Genomic DNA, 15,568 nt, shown 5'->3' with positions numbered 1-15,568 from the left:
CCAGGCGGATGTACACAATTATGTCCAGCGAGGAGGCAGCAAATGGGAAGAAGTCATACTGGGCTGAGCTGGAAATCAGTGGTGAGTATCTTCACGGTGTTTGTGCTTGTGTAAATATCTCATTTGGGGGTTTTTAAATTTATTTTCCCCCTCACATATTTTTTTTTTTTTCTATTGCTTTGCACAGCTGCAAACAAGTAATTACTAAATCCTCACTATCAAAGAGAAATATTGCAAACAAGTTCGTTTTTTTTTTTTTTTTTCTCCACTGTGAAATCAGCTCACCTGTTTTGACTTATTCATATCAGTGGGGAACAGTTTTCTTTCACATTTATCTTTGTGAAAACAGAGTTGGATTCTTGGACTTATTGTCCTGTTTGGCCTTTTCCCATTTTCGCCACAGGCAGAGTAAGGAGTCTCAGCACAGCCCTGTGGTCTCTGACCCACCTCACTGCCCTGCACCTCAGTGACAACTCACTGTCACGCATCCCGCCAGACATTGCCAAACTACACAACCTGGTGTACCTGGATCTCTCATCCAATAAGATCAGGAGCCTGCCGGCAGAGCTCGGCAACATGGTGTCTCTCAGGTAAGTGATAAATCTGTATCCTAAATTGGGTTATAAAGGACGATTTCCTTTATGCTGCTGATTTTTACCACTGTTGTCACTCTCGTCCCATCTGTTGAAATGTCTCACTTTAATTTAAAAGGCTACATTCATAATCAGTTTAACACTGTCAAGTAATCCTTGTAATTTTAAATGATGACTTTCGGAAAATGTTTTTGAAAGACAAAGATTTTTAAGTATTTAATTTTAGTCTTAGAACTTTAGTTTCTAATGATCCACTTCCCATCTGCCCTCCACAGGGAACTGCTTTTAAATAACAACCAGTTGCGGGTTCTGCCATTTGAATTGGGGAAACTGTTTCAGTTACAAACACTGGGGTTGAAAGGTGAGTGGCTCTTCAATGTTTTTGTAGCCATTCTGGACTGGAAATCCCTCCATTTTATTATTCATTTATTTATTTATTTTATTTCTCTAAGAATGCAGCAGCAGTAGAGGGTGAATTGGCAGTGGTGGCAACTGATGTTTATGTTATCATTTTCTTCTGTTATTAAAGACAAACTTGAAATAGGATCATACACTGTTGTTTTAGACAGAGTAACACCTGTTGGCAACATTTCATTGCATGTACAGTAACCTAAATGTTCCACTTGAGTAACATTATCCTGATTTCCTCGTGTGTGTGGGTGGTTAGGGGTTGTACATTTTCAGTGAAGTACATGGTTAAACACGTGTACAGTTGAGACTCAAGCGGAAATGAACAAATGCTCATTAGTAATGACATGTGGTATTGACATGTACAAAATAATAAATATATATGTACTTCTGTCTACCTTTTTTTTTTTTTTTTTTTTTTTTTTTCCCCCCCTCCTATGTTTAGTTGGGGGCCCAGGAGGTCTCGGGTAGGGGAAACACTGATGATTTAGCCTGATTTGCTTTTCCTTCAACAGGAAACCCACTTGCACAAGAAATTCTGAGCCTCTACCAGGAACCTGATGGCACGCGGAGGCTGCTGAGCTACTTGTTAGACAATCTGGCGGGGGCTATAAAGCGCAGTGAGTGTTCCCTCTCTTGCTTTTGTGAGAATTGTCAGCATATGTTGTCATTTTTACTGAAAGGGTAAATCAGGAAGCAGGTTCAACAGATCGTGTGTGTGTGTGTGTGTGTTTTCTTTAAATAAATCACTGTTTGACAATATCATGTTGATCCCTATGCTGAACCATTTTCCATAAACTCAGTGCCAACAGAACAACCCCCATCCCGGTCGTGGATTACACTCCAGGAATCTGATCGAGCACGGCCCTCGGGTAAGAACAAAATACACACAACATGACTTTGAACAGAAGTACCTGTATGGTTTTTGTCTTGTGTGGTTGTGTGTTTCAGGATGGTATGCAATGCAGTGATCAGTTGAGCACCGTGGCTTTAAACCACAAATATTTGGTAGATCCTAAAAAAGTGGTTCAGACTGCAACTCATTTAGACAGCTCAGACCTGTTAAAGATGTACACTGCGCACAAGTGTCCTCGTAGTAGTATACAGTCCAGAGAAGACTGTGTCATCAGGTTACAATAGTTGGTAGTGGATTTGTAAACGATGACATCAAGTCTGGAAGCTACAGTTATGTAAAGCACAAAGTTTGCAAACCAAAGTTTGATGTAGTTTAGTATGGATCCAGCTTGCATCCACATTTAGTCTATACTGTATAAGCATTGTTTCGGTTGCTGAAGCAAAGCAAAACAAGTCAAAAAGAACAGCTGATCTGATTCCTGGTTTGAAGATGTTCTGGTAGTTGATTTTGGTGCTTTCTGTAAAGATGAGATTTACTCAGCATTTTTTTTTTTTTTCTTTTACTGTTGCAAGCAACTGCAGATTTGTGGTTCTTTTGTTTGTTTTTTTTAATGTATGTTTAATTGTACCTGTGTGCACAGTTTGATAAGATGTTTTTGTTTGTTTGTTTTTCTCCTGTTTGTCTCCTCAGCATTGTTCTCTGTGATGTGCTACAATGTGCTGTGTGATAAGTATGCCACACGTCAGCTATATGGCTATTGCCCCACTTGGGCTCTAAACTGGGAGTACAGGAAAAAATCCATCATGCAGGAGATCATGGGCTGCAATGCAGATATCATCAGCTTGCAGGTGAGAGATGTCAAAGTTTCTTTCGCGGTCTCTTAATTGTTTCTATTTTGTTTTCTATGAAATGGATCCAAGAAATTGGTCAAATTTTCTCATGACCACACACAAACACACAATTCTGTCACTCATTATTTTGACAATATCACATTTAAATTGTTATGCTAACACTCTAATAAGAGTACTATGTTCAGTTGACAGTTGTGAAAATTGTGATGTGTTCAGTTTAATGGACAGTGTCAAAAAATTGCAAACTTTTCTTTTGTGGTTGAGTGCTTAGATTAGACCTTTGTTTGCAGCTAAATATTCAGGTGCTTCTATTGGAACTAGTGATCCTTATGTGTTTGTTAGAGGCCTAATTCGTTGTTTTTTTTTGTTTGTTTTTTTCCATTTGTTTGTTATCAATTTTATTTTATTTTTAAATACACCACCTGTTCATTATAAAGACACCACTAGATGGGTTTTTATTTTCTCTGCAACCTGTCTTAGGACCGCTGAGGGGTAAAGACAAGCACATATACTGAGTGAAGTAAAACTAGTTTTGAGATATGTTTTGTTATGGATGTAGCAGCTATTCTTGGGAGGGGTCATGCCGGCTAAAAGGCAAAACTATACAAGCTGGAGAGACTTGTATTGGTCTCTGGGAATCTGTTCCAAGCCTGGCACATTTAATTTGGTGCATGATCATCAATACTAAATTGACTACCAGTTCTAAGCAGCAGAGATTTGTGATGTTTTCAGGTGATATTTATTCAATGGACATGTAGGTTAAATTATATTATTGTCTTACTTTCCTTGAACCTGAATCTTCTGGTATCACTTTCAGTTTTATCATTTATCAGTGTTGTAATCTAGTTTTTATGTTTTCCATTTGTAAAACTGTGTAAGCTCAAAACCAGCTTTTAAAACAGAAAAGTCTTTAATATGTAAACTCTAGTCTGCGTCAAATTAAAATGTTACACTTTTTGTGAAAACAAACAAAAAAATAAAAATAAAACATACAAACTAAATGAGTTTTGGAAATTTTAGATATAAAAGAATAAAAAGGTGGGAATAGTATTGCATTTCAAATGTGTACAGACCCCAAGAAGTGTTTATTGGAGCGCTTTAAATTATGTCTCGCACAAAGATGTTTCTCCTCCTCCAGTGTCATCCCCAAAGATCACCATTAATTATTATATTGTGCAGATTTTTATGGATATTTTTGATTTTATCACACACTGTCTCTTACCCATCCTGTTAATAAATGTCTAATGTAGCCAGATGGCCTTATCTTTAGAGGGGGTTAACTGATGTACTTCCATGAATAACAGCCTTTCCTGTTCACCCTGCGACTTGTTTTTTGCTGTTAATTGCAGGAAGTTGAGACAGAGCAGTACTACAATTTCTTCTTGCCAGAGCTGAAGGAGCAAGGATACGACGGGTTCTTCAGTCCAAAGTCACGAGCCAGAACTATGTCTGAGTCGGATCGAAAGCACGTGGATGGATGTGCAATTTTTTACAGGACAGAAAAGTATGTGTCTATAGTTTTTGTCCTGTGGCAAATATTTCTTGGCTTAATAGCTGGCAGTGATTTGAGTTCCTGTGGTGAATTAGATTGAAACTGCTTCACTATATTCACTAATAAATCAATCTCCTTGTTTGCCAGTGCTTAGTGATAAAACAATCTCAATTAAACCTGACGTCACCTAAGGTTGTCTGAGTGACCGATGTTCCTGTTAGGTTGTCTCTAGTGTCCACAAAGTGGATGCAGTAGTTCTCAGAAGGAAATGAAATATCATGTTGTAAAGTCCAGTCTATTACACTGGGAAACTGTAACCAATACTTAAGATATGCATAGCAATACTTATCAGTTTAACTACACTGCAAAGGAGAAAGTCTATTAGGTTTTTATTGTAGTCTCCAGACAGTGATGCCATCAGCCATATCATGCAATTACCAAAAAGGCTAATCTAGCTTTAGCTTAACTTAAACTTTAACTGTTGTTTTCAACTTGAAGTGAAACTATTCTTTTGGTATGTGTAGTTTTGTTTCAGTCTTTAGTGGTTAATGTAGTTTGTCTTTAGTAATGCTTGGATGAAAGCTAAAAGGTTTATTCATATAGCAGCTAATAGTAGTAATGTTTTTATCACTATCAAAAAGTTCCATCATAAAGACAATATGTGCAACAAAAGGTTAAACTGAAATTATAAACCGCTTAACATTTTGTTAAAACTGTTCTAGGGACAGGAAAAGCTTTACATGTAGCTTTTATTAGCATTCAAATAATTGTTGCTCACCTCCAGTTGTCTCTTTTGGAGAAGTTGTGATTTACCAGAGAAAGCACACAAAATGCAGTATGAGAGAATATAGTTGAGTAACACTAGAAGTCAGTGAGGTTTAAAAGAATAAATAAATATATAAAACACACCATTCATGTATAATTTTAACCCCAACCTCTCAGGTTTGAGGTCCTGAACGATCAAAAGCTTCTGATAGCAAGACCATGAAATGAGAAACCTTACCTGATTGATATTTGGCTGCTCTCACATCCAGATCATCATCTTGGTTCTTCTAACCTCTTGTGCTCTCACAGTGACCTGAATTTTTGTGTGAATCATCATAAATTGTTATGAAACCTGGGTTCCCAAACAAGGCTGAGTGGTTTTCAGATAGTTCCCAAGTCTAAAGGCATCCAGCTGGGTGTAGAGTCAGAGGACGAGTATGCGTATTTCTTTGTAGCATTCAGACCGATACAATATTTATGGATTTTGTTTTTAATTTTATTTTAGTTTGATTACAAATAATATGTCGGTGGGTAGGCTCTATTCATCAGGCTGTGCATTTTGAAGTGCAGCAGCCCCCCCCCCTCCCCAAGGGGGCTGCTGCCAGTATCACACAAAGTGAATGTGAGAAATGCCAAATATGTCAGGTTTTGATTTCTATGGACCTGTTAATACGTTGTATTTCCAACATATTATGACTTTTCTATTTATTTCTGCTCATCTCTGCTTAGAAAGTGTTTGAAGTAGCCCTTTTCCCCCTGTTTGTCTTTAGGTTCAGTGCAGTGCAGAAGCACACAGTGGAGTTTAACCAGCTGGCCATGGCTAACTCCGAGGGCTCAGAGGCTATGCTGAACAGGGTGATGACAAAGGATAACATTGGTGTAGCTGTACTGCTTGAAGTCCGCAAAGAGATGATGGAGCTCTCCTGTGAGTAGATTGTTAAGATCAGACTGTTCTGCCCTTTGTACTACAAATTCCTCTTCTTGCTGAATTTTATTCAAGAGTGGTATTGCAGAGGATTTTGGTGATGATTATGCCAAGGGCAGTGTGTTCAGTTTGTCCTAATGCTCTTAGTACCACTTTGCCCTGTTAAACATGCCCCCCCTTTCTTTCTCTGCCACTCATTTCAGCTGGTAAGTCTCTCCATGGCATGGAAAAGCAGCTGCTCCTTGTAGCCAATGCTCACATGCACTGGGACCCAGAGTATTCTGATGTCAAGCTTGTCCAGACCATGATGTTCCTGTCAGAGGTGAAAAGCATAGTGGATAAGGCCACACGCAGCCTCAAGTTGTCCTCTGCCTCTGGCGAGACTAATGCCATTCCACTGGTGCTGTGCGCTGACCTCAACTCCTTGCCTGACTCGGGTAAGTAGGAAAGAGCTTAGGGCTGTTCGATATAACGATATATATCGGATGACGATATAAAAACATCTATCGTTTCATTTTACGCTATCGTTTGTTTCGTGGTGTTGCAAAATAAACTGTTTACGGCAATATTTTTTCATTATTTTGATGGTCACTGTAGTGGCTATATTAATTTCCCAAAGTTCTCTCTTTCTCTTATATTTAATATAACCACACTACAGACGGACAAGCGCTTGTTTTTATGCGTTGTCGTTAGCAACAACGACGGTAAAACCACCTCGTGTCCGCTTGTTTATTTTCCACATAAACCTTTCACAATAAAGCTCAAGATCCTGTTGAGACTTTTCAAAATAAACTGAATCACGTGAAAGATGCAGAGTATTTACGGATGAGAAGCAAAAAAGAGCCGTCAGGTGCTAAAAAAATAAACCTTAGACTCAAATGTTAGAACAGGCTTTTCCCCGCAGCACGCTGTGTAATAAATACTCACAAAGAAAACGGCGGCCGTTACAACCTATGTCTAAAAATGTATCGTTTCATGCATCAGTTAAAACACTCGACTCCAGGTACGCGACGCCCAGCTGGAAACACTTCACGCAAGTCGAGCTGCCCGACGTTCACAGAATTTACAGAAAATGTTACATTTTTGTGATTTATATCGTTATCGGACGATAGATGTCTTAATATCGGGATATGAGATTTTGGTCATATTGCACAGCCCTAAAAGAGCTGTACTCGACCTGCTCTTAACAAAATATTTTATGTAGAGTGCACAGATTGTCCATAAATTGTGTACTGTCAAGTATAGTGGGTTTGTTTGTTTGTTTGTTTGTTTGTTTGTTTTTAGTATTATTATTAAGCTTAAAGCAATGTTTTTACAACTTTGTACTCATTAAAACCTTGTTGCAAAAATACCACAATGTAAAACGGTAGTAATTAAAAATTGAAGTATTTGTAAGTAGAGCAGGGCGATGACCAAAAATATTTATCACGATATACATTTGAAAATTTGCGATAACGATATAACTGACGATATAATTGACACTAGACAAAATACTTTACAACTCCACAACTGTATTAGTGCAAAAAACCCCATCACTTAAACAAGCAGCTGTTTTTTATGTGCATTAAAGTTGTATAAAAATGTAACAGTGCAAATTCCTTGCGGACAGTTTAACCAAAAGGCATTTCCAATGGAAACTGGCCGACATATCCTCAGCATAACCATGTATAATATCCACAAAACTTAAAAAGAGGTTATACACGCATAATACGGTAATATTATGTTGAAGCACAGTACGTATCACTCCGCGAGGCGCCCGCCTACGATAGCCGTAATGCTCCGACAATCCATCAAGCGGTGCGGGTTCGTAGCTTAGCAAAGTCGTACTAAAACATTTGACAGATTTTCGAGCGCCGTGTACCACATAAAATCATTTCGAGGTCAGTAAACGCAACCAGAATTCATACATAAGGCACACGGGATTATAAGGGGCACTGTCGATTTTTCAGAAAAATCAAAGGATTGATTTTAAGTGTGCCGTATTTTCCAAACAACACGGTAATAACGATGGCCCGCTAGCATGCTCTACCAAAAATAGTGCTTTGTTGTGTGTCTGACGGACGAAAGCTAAACCAGTTCCACACCACTGAAGTTGCAGCATTTTTACAAACCAATTCTGGTTTGTAAAACCAGAATTGTGCATGTGCATATGTAAACATAGGCACTGCGCATGCGCGTTTTACCTACATTCTATCGCGATATTTCATTTTCCTATCGTTGCCCAAAATTACACCGGTATTACCATGAACGGTATGATATAGCCCAGCCCTATTTGTAAGGATCTTTTAGTATCTCCTAACAGTATTATTTGTTATACCATTTACAAAATATTTTCTCTAATATAATTATTTGGTATATTTCTAAATCTTAAATAATTAAATAAATAATACTGTTGGAGTTGTCTTAGGATAATACTTAAATATCAAACCAAACAATGTTGCTCTTTAGGTGTTTATGGCCACAGTTTATTTATCTAATTAATTATTTATTCTTATAGTTGTGGATTTATTGTGTTTGTTTGTTTATTCCCTTTGGGGGGGGCTTGATCTCTTAGAAAAAAAAAAATCAGAACATGAAGTAAACAAAGTGGATGAATTCCACATGATTATTAAGTGGAAAATCTAATTGCCAATAAAGGGATACATTAAGTCAAAGGTTCTTGTTTTTGTTTTTTAAAAAGCATGATAAATTAAAACTGTCCAGTAAAATTTGTACAGTGGTTAAAAGACTCTATTATTAGCCTATTTAGTGGTTATGCTTTATTCTTCTGACACATTGGCACGTTAACCTTCATGCCAGGCAGGTTTGAGGGTGTTTGAGTAGCCTCCAGTGAAGGGCTGAGTTTATATTAACAGCTGATTAATGTTGTTGCTGCCGAACATATCTCAGTGAAGCGAGTAAAGGATGGTTAAATCTGGCACATTTAAAGATGCTGACAACCTTGTTTTGCCTAATTTTCTCTTGCCTTGCAATTGAGAATGGGTTTGATTGTAAGTGGATAAATAGATGAAAATAATTGTTGCGTTTGGCATTCATATAAACATAAATTACATCAGTATTTGCCTTTTTGTGGTGGTGAACAGAATTATTAGCCTGCTCACTGCATACAGTAGTGCAATATATTTAAGTTTTTTACTATAGTCAAATTTGAGTTGAAATAACAATGGAGTCTCTTTGCAAACTGTGCAGAGTTTATTTATTTATTTTTTCCCCTAACTAATAAAAAATGTTGTATGTTCTGCCACCTGTTTTTATTTTTAAAAATATTTTCATAGTGGGATAAGTTCTTTTTTTTTTTTTTTTTTTTTTTTGTCTTTGTTGTTTGTTTCTGTTTTTGTGTTTTTTTTTTTTTTTTTTTTTTTTTTTTTTTTTTTAAATGCTGATGGTTCAGTTCTTCTCTGTTCAGGCGTAGTGGAGTACCTGAGTACTGGTGGAGTGGACTGCACCCATAAGGACTTCAAGGAGCTCCGTTACAGCGACTGTCTGACCAGATTCAATTGCAATGGCAAGAACAGCACGTCCAATGGCAGGATCACCCACGGCTTCAAGTTAAAGAGCGCCTATGAGAACGGCCTGATGCCTTATACCAACTACACCTTCGATTTTAAGGTAATTGCACATATGTGATGTTTTTTATATTAAATGTATTTGGGGTGTTTTTTGGTTGTTTGTTTTTTAATGATATTGAGGACCAGTCTGTTCTTGCACAAAACTGTGCAAAAGTCACTTCTCTATTTCTCTTTTCAGGGTGTCATCGACTATATTTTCTACTCGAAGCCTCACCTGAACGTGCTGGGTATCTTGGGCCCTTTGGACCACCACTGGCTTGTAGAGAACAATGTCAGCGGCTGCCCACATCCACACATCCCCTCTGACCACTTCTCCCTCTTTGCTCAGCTGGAGTTGCTCCTGCCCAACGTGCCCCCCCAGGTGAATGGGCTCCATCTGCCGACACGCAGGTAGTGAGACCCTGCCTAACCACCAGGGGGAGCCTCTCCCTCTCAACCCTCCTCCTTCCTCCCACTACCAGCTCTTCCCTCCACCAAACTGAAGGAGGAAGACATAAAAACACAACCTGTAAAATATTCATACAGTGAGGTCTGGCTGACAGGGATTTCGTATAATGTTATAGATATTCTATATTTTTCTTTTTTTTTTTTTTTTTTTTTTTTTTGTTTTGTTTTGTTTTTTTAACTGCTCAATTCAGTCCTGTTCGTGTACCATATTTTGTGTTTTTGGACTCCCTTTGTTCTCAAAATCCACCAACCCTACACACTTCGCTTCTGTCTTTTAAAATAAGAAGGGATGGTAGCTCATTCATATTTGTCACTTAGGGCACTGTTTGGTTTAAGAGTGAGGGGGGGATACTTTTTTTTTTTTTTTTTGTTTGTTTGTTTGGCTGAAGGAAATGACTTTCCACTGAAGAGCTCCATAGCTGATGGTCTGCATGTCTGTCTGTCCTGTATAAACCTGAAACCAGCAAAGACAGCAGACTTGTCAGTCTCAATACTCCATCCTTTGCTTGTGCTAGTTCTCCCCTACACTTTGGGCAGCCAGCTTACATGATCGGTTTTCTAGGATACACACATTTGTTGAGGCAGATGTGTTGGGATTAGAGCAGCTTTTTGCTGGTAGTTTAAGTATCCCAGGAGGCGGATGTAGCGCAGCTCGTATGAGGTGAGATTTCCTGCTGTCATTCTGTGGTGCTGAGGCCTTTTGTGTGGTCATGGCCTCCCGTGGTGCTACAAGATAGTCTACACCTCTGACCCTGGACCTGGTACTGCTACCAAAATCCACAGATGCCTAGAAAACAAGAATCCCGAGTTTAGGTTTGATGATTCACACAGACTGTGTGTAGTGCTGAAAAGCCACGATGTGAAAATTTGATAGATGCTACCATCCTGTTTGCTGACAATTTCACCCCAGCCTGTATAGCTGTTAGGTTAGTCTTGTGCTTAGGAGCTCATGTGGCCCATGCGTCACCTTTTTGTTTTTATTTTTTTGTTTTTGTTTTTTTTTTGACCAAGCGGTGAGGGGATTTAGGCTGATGGGCAAAGCGATTGGGGAGTGGGGGCTATTACCAATATTTGTCTTGATTGCTTTTAGGCAGGGACAGCGAGTAATGGCCGATACACGGGAATAAAACCAGCATTCCTCTCACTGTCAGGAGTTGCCATCCAGCTCCACACATGCCACACACACACACATACACAGACAAACAAAAACACCACACAGGTAATTTGCAGGCAGATCTGTAGCACTGAGGCCAGTAGTGACTTTCCCCAGCCATAAATTCCATACACAAAGCCGTGGTTTTTTTCACAAGTGTTTGTACAGAATAGAAATCTAGACTCAGTCTTTACATGATTGTATATGAACCACAAAAGACCTGTTTTCTGGCGTTTTTTTGTACGAAGAGTAAATTATGATCAGAAAAAAAGATTGTATTGTAAACTAAGGCTAAATTTTTATCCAGTTAATGTTGAGATGAATTGATATTACCAGCTTGTACAAAAGACGTAAGAAGAGATTGTTCAAGGCGTTCGCTGTCACAACTTTGCACTTCCTTGAGATTAACTGTAATTAATGCATCGGTATATTTTTCCCCTTTCTCTCTGCAGTTTTTTTTAATGATTTGCTGGCATTTGCTGAGATGTAAATAGACACTGAGTAAACTGTTGCTTCTTGCCCATTAACAAAGCCATTGATCCACACCGCTGCCATCACTTCTGACAAAAGGACACGCAAGGATGAGTTGCATCTGTTCATTTCTATAACTTGCTCAATAGTGATGTAACTGGCAAAACCTATATAAACCCCACATATATGTACATCGTGCCTCACTGTAGCAGTTGACGTTGTCTTGCACTATTTACATGCAACGAACGCCTGAACAACCTTTTCTCCTTTTATTTTTAAATACTGTTGAGACATTTGTGAAGATTTTATGTCCTTTTTGGTTTTTGTTAATTGTTTGTTTTCCTTTTTTATGAGCTGTGACAATGTTATGATGATGTGTATATCCTTGCTATTCATTAAGCTCTCTAGTAATCAGGTATGCTTTCACTACCAACCCTTTCTCCTTTTCTTAGGAACATGAGTAGGGTTTCCTGTCTTTATAAATCCGCTCATGTTTTGCTCTCTTTTTACACAGCTCCATGCCCATGCCCCCAGAAACGCATAGCCCCTAGCTTTCCCCTGCCCGGCCACAATTGAAACCTCCCTAAGCCTGTCCATCAACCTAACACCTCTCACCCTAAACTGCCCATCTTGGACTTTAACCTTTCGACTATCTTACACAAGCTGCATCTTTTAATCCCCTTTGCTCAACCACTTTGTATAGTTTTCCTACCCTTATTACTGCAGCTATAGTGCCATTTGTGGACCCTCCCCTCCCTCTATAATTTGGAAAGGGTTGAAGGTCCTCCTTTCTCCGCTATTGGATAAACAAGGGATGAGGGTCAGCAAACTTAGGATGGGCTAACCTGTTGCTTATGAATTTGATACATCTTTTTAAAAAATGAATTAAATCTGTCACAAGCAAGATGGCTACTCAAACAGTCACGCTTTTATACAGATGAGAAGCACTTAGTAGGTTCATACGCAGCTCCCCTCACTCCCTTCCCTGCTGTATTTGTAGTAAAGATCTCATTACGTTAAATGCATTGAAATTCAGGTTTTAAAGCGAGAGGGAAGCACCTAAATAAGAAGAATAAATTTGGTCCTCATCTTTTTTTTTTTTAATAATTTTTTTTTTTTTTTTTTAATGGATGTGGGTTTTTTTTTGTTTTTTTTTTTTCTTCTTTCCTGAATGGCATTAGTATTGTAGTAGATTCAAAGGGTAGCTTTTTTTTTTTTTTAAATATTCTTTTTTTTTTTTGTAAAGTGTGAATAAAAGATGTATCTCATGTTTCCTTTCTTAACAGATTGAATTGTGTTTGTTGATGTGTAAATCATGAATTCTATGATGGTGTTATGTTTGCTACGTTGTTTTTACTTAAACTCAATTTTTCTTTCCCCGTTCGACTCATCCCATCACAAACCAAATCCTCTGTAGAAATCATGAGACATAGTCTTTGATGGGTTGATCAGAAGTTGAATGTTCTGGATAATGCCTCCCACAGTGAAGGATGGAGAGCTTACTGGTGGGGGTAAAAGGAAAAACAAATCCCTGCATCATTGGTAACAGCACGACTTTGAGCACAGGGATATGCAGTTTTAATTTTTTCTTCTTATTTTACATTTCAGCTTTATTTTGGATCTTGCATGGCACTAGCAGGAGAGTGCTAGTGCTTGTAGGTTAGGGCAGCAGAGCTGTCTTCTAGTGGCTGCAGTTCAGTACTAGAAAACACCTTTTTTTTTTTTTTTTTTTTTTTTTTTTTTTTCTTTCTCTTTCTGTGTCTTTCGATTCTTTTGTGAGAGGTGTAAAACATGTTAAGCTAATGATGTGCCGCTAGACTGGTCCTGTGATGATTTGAGTGCTACTAGTCTATCTCATTCTGTTCTCGTACATCACAGTGGTTAAATCTGTCAAACTAGTTAGCTACTATTGACAAAAACGTCCTCTTCATCATTTCTCGTTAAACCACAGATGGCTTCAGACTGAATCTTGTCAAATCAAAGCTGAGTTGTGACACCCTGTAAGCCCCAGTGACTAATCACTTTTTTGGCTTTTCCTTTTTCTTCCTTACATTGTTTCATTTTTAGGTGTAAAGAGATTTTAAGTTTTTTCCCCTGTATTTTTTTTTTTTTTTTTTCTAACCTTCTCCCCAGGCTGCGTCTCTTTGCATGGGTGCACACCAAAGCTGCTCGTAGTTCAGTTCTCCAGTCTAGATCCAGTTCAGGGTTCTTTTTTTCTCTTTCTTTTAATCCAGCTCATAGTTTTCATGAAATGTAGGGCTGTAAGGAAAACAAAGCACTTTTATCCTTTTCCTGAACCACATATTCACCCGTTTTCATGCTGTAGTTTGAGTTCTCAACCTGACGGCTCATTTCAGATGCATCCCTTCTTTTTTTTTTTTTTTTTTTTTTTTTTTGTCCTAAAAACTTGGCAATAATACCCAGAAACATTCAAACACATTCAGATTTTCTTTAAATGTTTACCTGGAATATGTAGCTATTTCATCTTTCACAGTGTGGTTGTTTAATTATTTTTAAAACTCCCATCTTTACCCTTCCAGGTTACCTGAACAGCATTTTTCTTCTTTTATCATCCATCTTGTATATTTACTCATCTCCTTCTCCCTGCCAATTTAGTGGTAGTTGTTCAATGATCAGGATTGTCTATCTGTAGTCAGCTGAGTACATATATTGATCTGTGTCACTGTGTTTATGCACTGGACCAACTATTGTTTACCATTCATGAAATACCAGCAAAAAAAGGAGAAAAAAAAAGACAAAAACACTTGCACAATGTTGTAGAATGTCCATTAACCCAGATGAGAAATCAAGGCAGCTGTTTTCAAATCAACACATACTGTTTTAAAATGAAACTGAATGGTAAACAATGCTTTCCGTTGTACCCCCTTAGCCGTCCTCTCAATTCTCTTTGGACTAGTTTTTATTATTTTTCGTTTCTTTTATTTTTATTTTTTCTTTGACTACAGGTTCTGCTCGTTTCCTTTACACCTACCTATGTATTTTCCTACTTCTGGTTGAAAATAAATTCTGTATTATCTGTTTCAAGCCGTGTCACCTCTTATTCTTTGCAATGGATATTGGAAAATAAATTCTATATCTGTTCTCCTTGTCGTGCCTGCTTTTTCTTCCCTCGTTTTACTTCCTCCCAGCCTTTCTCGGGTTTTGGTTAACACTTGCGTATTTCTGTTCCTCTTCCTCGGCTGGTGACTTCATCAGATGTTACAGATGTTGCCAACAGGAGATCACTGGCTCAGATTATATATAGTTTTCTCACGGCTCCACACATTTTGAAGGAAGAAAGTCAGATTATATTTTATATTATAGCTTAAACAATTTGTCAGTTATTTATGAAACTTGAGAGAAAATGAAGCAATTTTGTCTTCTGAAAAGCAAAAGTGTGGTCGGTCCATCCTGATGGGGGTTTTTTTTGTTTTTTTGAAATTGTAGGAGACCCCCGTCATTCATTTTTCTCCAATTCCTCTAGTCCACCACCTCACTGATAATGAGCGGTGTATCGTCACTTTGTTGAACCAGGCTCAGAGGCCCCGCCTCCCTGAGCCTGGTTCTCCTGGAGGTTTCTTCCTGTTAAAAGGGAGTTTTTCCTTCCCACTGTTGCCAAAGTGCTTGCTCATAGGAGGTCATGTGATTGTTGGGTTTTTCTCTGTATGTATTATTGTAGGGTCTACCTTACAATATAAAGCACCTTGAGGCAACTGTTGTTGTGATTTGGTGCTGTATAAATTGAATAAGCTGAATTGATTTAAATTTGCTGTCCCCTCTAAATAACTCGGCATGCAGCCATTATTGCCTCAACTGCTGGCAATAAAAGTGAGTACACCCCTAAGTGAAAATGTCCGAATTGTGCCCAATCAGCCGGTTTCCCTTCCTGGTGACTCGTTAGTGTTACAAGGTCTCAGATGCAAATGGGGAACAGGTGTGTTGAATTTGGTCACAGGAAGTTCAACATTGCACATCATGGCAAAGACCAAGATAAATGAATTTGGTTCAGATGGTGTCAGGCGTGTGTGGCAGCAACCA

The 15,568-nt window shown here is 38.3% G+C and overlaps 1 protein-coding gene across 1 annotated transcript in view; it reads left to right on the top strand.

The window, feature by feature from the left end:
- cnot6a (CCR4-NOT transcription complex, subunit 6a) overlaps positions 1-14,632 on the top strand; it is a 15,801-nt gene extending 1,169 nt beyond the window's left edge. The window contains exons 2-12 of the mRNA XM_031751064.2: positions 1-81; positions 404-590; positions 869-954; positions 1,517-1,621; positions 1,805-1,873; positions 2,548-2,705; positions 4,058-4,212; positions 5,736-5,890; positions 6,094-6,327; positions 9,297-9,499; positions 9,638-14,632. The exon at positions 1-81 is cut by the window's left edge and continues 41 nt beyond it. Coding sequence (XP_031606924.1) covers positions 1-81; positions 404-590; positions 869-954; positions 1,517-1,621; positions 1,805-1,873; positions 2,548-2,705; positions 4,058-4,212; positions 5,736-5,890; positions 6,094-6,327; positions 9,297-9,499; positions 9,638-9,853 — 1,649 coding nt within the window. The 3' untranslated portion in view covers positions 9,854-14,632. The remainder of the gene's footprint in view (positions 82-403; positions 591-868; positions 955-1,516; positions 1,622-1,804; positions 1,874-2,547; positions 2,706-4,057; positions 4,213-5,735; positions 5,891-6,093; positions 6,328-9,296; positions 9,500-9,637) is intronic.
- The last annotated feature ends 936 nt before the right edge of the window (positions 14,633-15,568 follow it).

The sequence above is a fragment of the Oreochromis aureus genome, linkage group 2, assembly GCF_013358895.1.
Source record: "Oreochromis aureus strain Israel breed Guangdong linkage group 2, ZZ_aureus, whole genome shotgun sequence".
NCBI lineage: Eukaryota > Metazoa > Chordata > Actinopteri > Cichliformes > Cichlidae > Oreochromis > Oreochromis aureus.
This window is presented reverse-complemented; position numbering and strand designations above follow the sequence as displayed.